The 1,544-nt window shown below is 36.9% G+C and overlaps 1 protein-coding gene across 1 annotated transcript; it reads left to right on the top strand.

Moving 5' to 3' along the window:
* The first annotated feature begins 254 nt into the window (after positions 1–254).
* LOC131512180 (cytochrome c-like) lies at positions 255–675 on the top strand. Its single transcript, XM_058730546.1, has one exon. It carries the CDS (start codon positions 314–316, stop codon positions 596–598), a length of 285 nt encoding a protein of 94 aa, XP_058586529.1. The 5' UTR covers positions 255–313; the 3' UTR covers positions 599–675.
* The last annotated feature ends 869 nt before the right edge of the window (positions 676–1,544 follow it).

Below are 1,544 nucleotides of genomic sequence, written 5' to 3'. Positions count from 1 at the left end.
AACTCCTCTTGGTTCCCTAAATATATTTGTGTAGTGCCAGAGGACATGTAAACTGAAACACTGATGAAAATTTTTTTCTTTTTTTAATGTTTATTATTGTGAGACAGAGCAAGCAGGAGTGGGGGAGGGGCAGAAAGCAAAGGAGAGAAAATCTCAAGCAGGCCCTACGCTGTCAGTGCAAGTGGGGCTCCATCCCATGAACCGTGAGATCGTAACCTGAGTCAAAATCAAGAGTCAGGCGCTTGAAAGAGCTGGACGTCCGGCTTGGGAGCAGGCACTTTCGTTTCACGTGCAACCAAAGAGCGATTTAAAAATGGGTGATGTTGAGAAGGGCAAGGAGATTTTTGTTCAGAAGTGTGCCCAGTGCCATACTGTGGGAAAGGGAGGCAAGCATAAGACTGGGCCAAATCTCCATGGTTTATTTGGGCGAAAGACAGGTCAAGCCCCTGGATTTTCTTACACGGATGCCAACAAGAACAACGGCATCACCTGGGGAGAGGAGACACTGATGGAGTATTTGGAGAATCCCAAGAAGTACATCCCTGGAACAAAAATGATCTTTGCTGGCATTAAAAGGCAGGGGAAAGAACAAGCTTGATAGCTTATCTCAAAAAAGCTACTAAGGAGCAATAGTTGGCCGTTGTCTTATTTATTACAAAACAAAAATGTCTCATAACTTTTTTTATGTGTACCATATCTAAATTGATCTCAGACACCAGAATTCAGATCATGAATGGCTGAGAGAATATTTCTTTTGGACAGTCCTGATTTAAATAAGATTGGCTTGTGGTTAAATGAATATGATTTGCTTTTTGAACTTTGATAGTAATTCTGGTTCAGCAAGTGCTGTCACTGTTTTCCCCTTTGAAAAATATGATTGGAGTTGATTAGATGTTGAGCTTTTCAGAGAGATGGTAAATGCCATCTCTAAACTTACAGGAGATCGGTTTTATATTTAGATTTATATAACTGGTTATATTAATATATTTAAATACTGAGGAAATCCCTTCACTGTATCAGAACAGCAAGACTCAGCTGTGTTTCAAGTTGTGTTTGTTAGCCTGTTAAAGGCAAGGGCTGAAGATAAGCTGGCAATGTCCACTTTATCTTTTTAGTCTTAACTACACCAATTTAATTAAAATTCCCCGCATCTAAAATGTTGCCTTTTGCTTAATGAAAGGCATTTTAGTGTGGTTTATGTATAATATTAAATAAAGAATATTAACACTTCTCACATTTTATAGATGATCTGTAAGGTCAGATGCTTTTAAAATTCAATGTGATAAATTATAGCAACAGATTTGGCTTGTGAATTCTTTTTTTTTACTAAGTTATAATTTAGGATTGTCTTCTAAACAGCTATTCAAAAATACAACTGTGGAATTACCATATGTATGATTGGTAATGGTGCTTTTGCTAACTCATTAGAAGGGTTAAAGTAGAGGAGATATATCATCAGTACAAATTTGTAAATTACGTGATAAGGCTTAAGATAATTAAAAACAAAATCACAGATCATGATTTTTCTAATGTGCTTGATCTAA

The sequence above is a fragment of the Neofelis nebulosa genome, chromosome 5 (assembly GCF_028018385.1).
Source record: "Neofelis nebulosa isolate mNeoNeb1 chromosome 5, mNeoNeb1.pri, whole genome shotgun sequence".
Taxonomy (NCBI): domain Eukaryota; kingdom Metazoa; phylum Chordata; class Mammalia; order Carnivora; family Felidae; genus Neofelis; species Neofelis nebulosa.
Note: the sequence above shows the minus strand (reverse complement) of the source record. Positions and strands in the feature narration are given on the sequence as shown.

Bases quoted from the DNA above. Each gene is read 5' to 3' on its own strand.
- LOC131512180 (XM_058730546.1), top strand. From the start codon at position 314: ATGGGTGATGTTGAGAAGGGCAAGGAGATTTTTGTTCAGAAGTGTGCC.